General features: G+C 32.9%; 1 protein-coding gene across 1 annotated transcript; it reads left to right on the top strand.

Moving 5' to 3' along the window:
• Nucleotides 30-847, top strand: LOC109344529 (zinc finger BED domain-containing protein DAYSLEEPER-like). Its single transcript, XM_019583291.1, has 3 exons — nucleotides 30-528; nucleotides 626-694; nucleotides 769-847. Exons 1-3 carry the CDS (start codon nucleotides 30-32, stop codon nucleotides 810-812), a joined length of 612 nt encoding a protein of 203 aa, XP_019438836.1. The 3' UTR covers nucleotides 813-847.

The following is a 1,334-nucleotide window of genomic DNA, read 5'->3' as shown; positions in this document are numbered from 1 at the left end:
TTGCTACTGTTTTGGATCCTAGATATAAAATGGCATTACTTGAATTCTATTTTGATAAGTTGTATGACCATGATGCATGTACACAAGTTAGCAAAATTCGAGAGTTGTGTTATGATTTGGTGTCTGATTATCAACAAAGTAAAATATGTAGTGAAAGCTCTCTATTGTTAAATACAGCTAGTACTAATGATGAACCTTTGGATGAATATGATGTATTTATTGAGAGGAGGAGAGAAACCAGAAGCTCAAGTGTTAAAACTGAGTTGGATCATTACTTGGAAGAGGATGTTATAAAAAGGACACCAGATTTTGATATTTTAAATTGGTGGAAGACAAATGGAATCATGTATCCAACACTTCAAGCAATTGCAAAAGATTTGTTAGCTATTCCTATTTCTATTGTAGCTTCTGAATCTGCCTTCAGCACAAGTGGTCGAATATTAAGCCTTCATCGTAGTCGACTTAATTGGACTACATTAGAAGCTTTGATGTGTGCTAGGAGTTGGCTATGGTCTGCTGAGAATGCTGGTAAAGTTTTAAGCTAATAAATTGTTAATTCATATTTAATATCTTATATTATGTAATATATTTTATCTTATCATTATTTTATTTTGAATATTGCTAGGAAATTTGAACTCAAGTCTCGCACAAGAATATGCTACTGTTTTGAATGAAATGGAGTCTGATGATGAAGGTATTTCAAACTCCACTTGTTTTAAATTCTTTATCTTATGAGTATATTTCATTTTGGCTTAAATTTTATTACAGCTGAAGTGATGAACAATAGTTTGAGTTATCATATTGAAGATTAATAGTTGTTGTGTGCTGCATCCAGACATTGAAGAAGACTTGTTAATGACTTATAGTTATAGGTTTTGGAATTTTATTTGTGTTGGACTGTTGGTTTTGGAATTTCATTTTTATGCTGGTTTTGGAAGTGGAATATTAGAATTGTATTGCCTATTTTAGGCTCAATTTTTAGACTTGTTAATGACTTAAAGTTATAAGACTTGTATTCCCTATTTTAGGCTCATTTTTTAGCTTTATTGGAAGTTTAAAGGCATCCAATATAAAATGTTTAAAGGCATCCAATATAAAATGTTTTAGAAATATTGTATATTATTTCGGGTTTTATTTCGGGTTACCCGAAACCCAATGGGTTCGGGGATGGTAGTGGTAATTGTAACCCCGCAGTGTTCAGGTTCGGATTTGGGTTTTAAATTTCAGGTTCGGGTTTGGGTATGCATAAACCCGCCCCCGCCCCGTTGCCATTCCTAGTCATATATTCGCTAAGGTGAAGATTCTTGTGTAGATTTCTTAAGGAGCGAGATATT

Source organism: Lupinus angustifolius, chromosome LG04, assembly GCF_001865875.1.
Source record: "Lupinus angustifolius cultivar Tanjil chromosome LG04, LupAngTanjil_v1.0, whole genome shotgun sequence".
NCBI classification, from domain to species: Eukaryota; Viridiplantae; Streptophyta; class Magnoliopsida; order Fabales; family Fabaceae; genus Lupinus; species Lupinus angustifolius.
The sequence above is the reverse complement of the archived record's forward strand: the minus strand, read 5'-3'. Positions and strand labels throughout refer to the sequence as shown.

Excerpts from the sequence above, each read along its gene's own strand:
- LOC109344529 (XM_019583291.1), top strand. The coding sequence starts at position 30 with ATGGCATTACTTGAATTCTATTTTGATAAGTTGTATGACCATGATGCA. Across the intron at positions 529-625 it reads ATGGTCTGCTGAGAATGCTG|GAAATTTGAACTCAAGTCTC; the intron begins GTAAAGTTTTAA and ends GAATATTGCTAG. Across the intron at positions 695-768 it reads AATGGAGTCTGATGATGAAG|CTGAAGTGATGAACAATAGT; the intron begins GTATTTCAAACT and ends ATTTTATTACAG.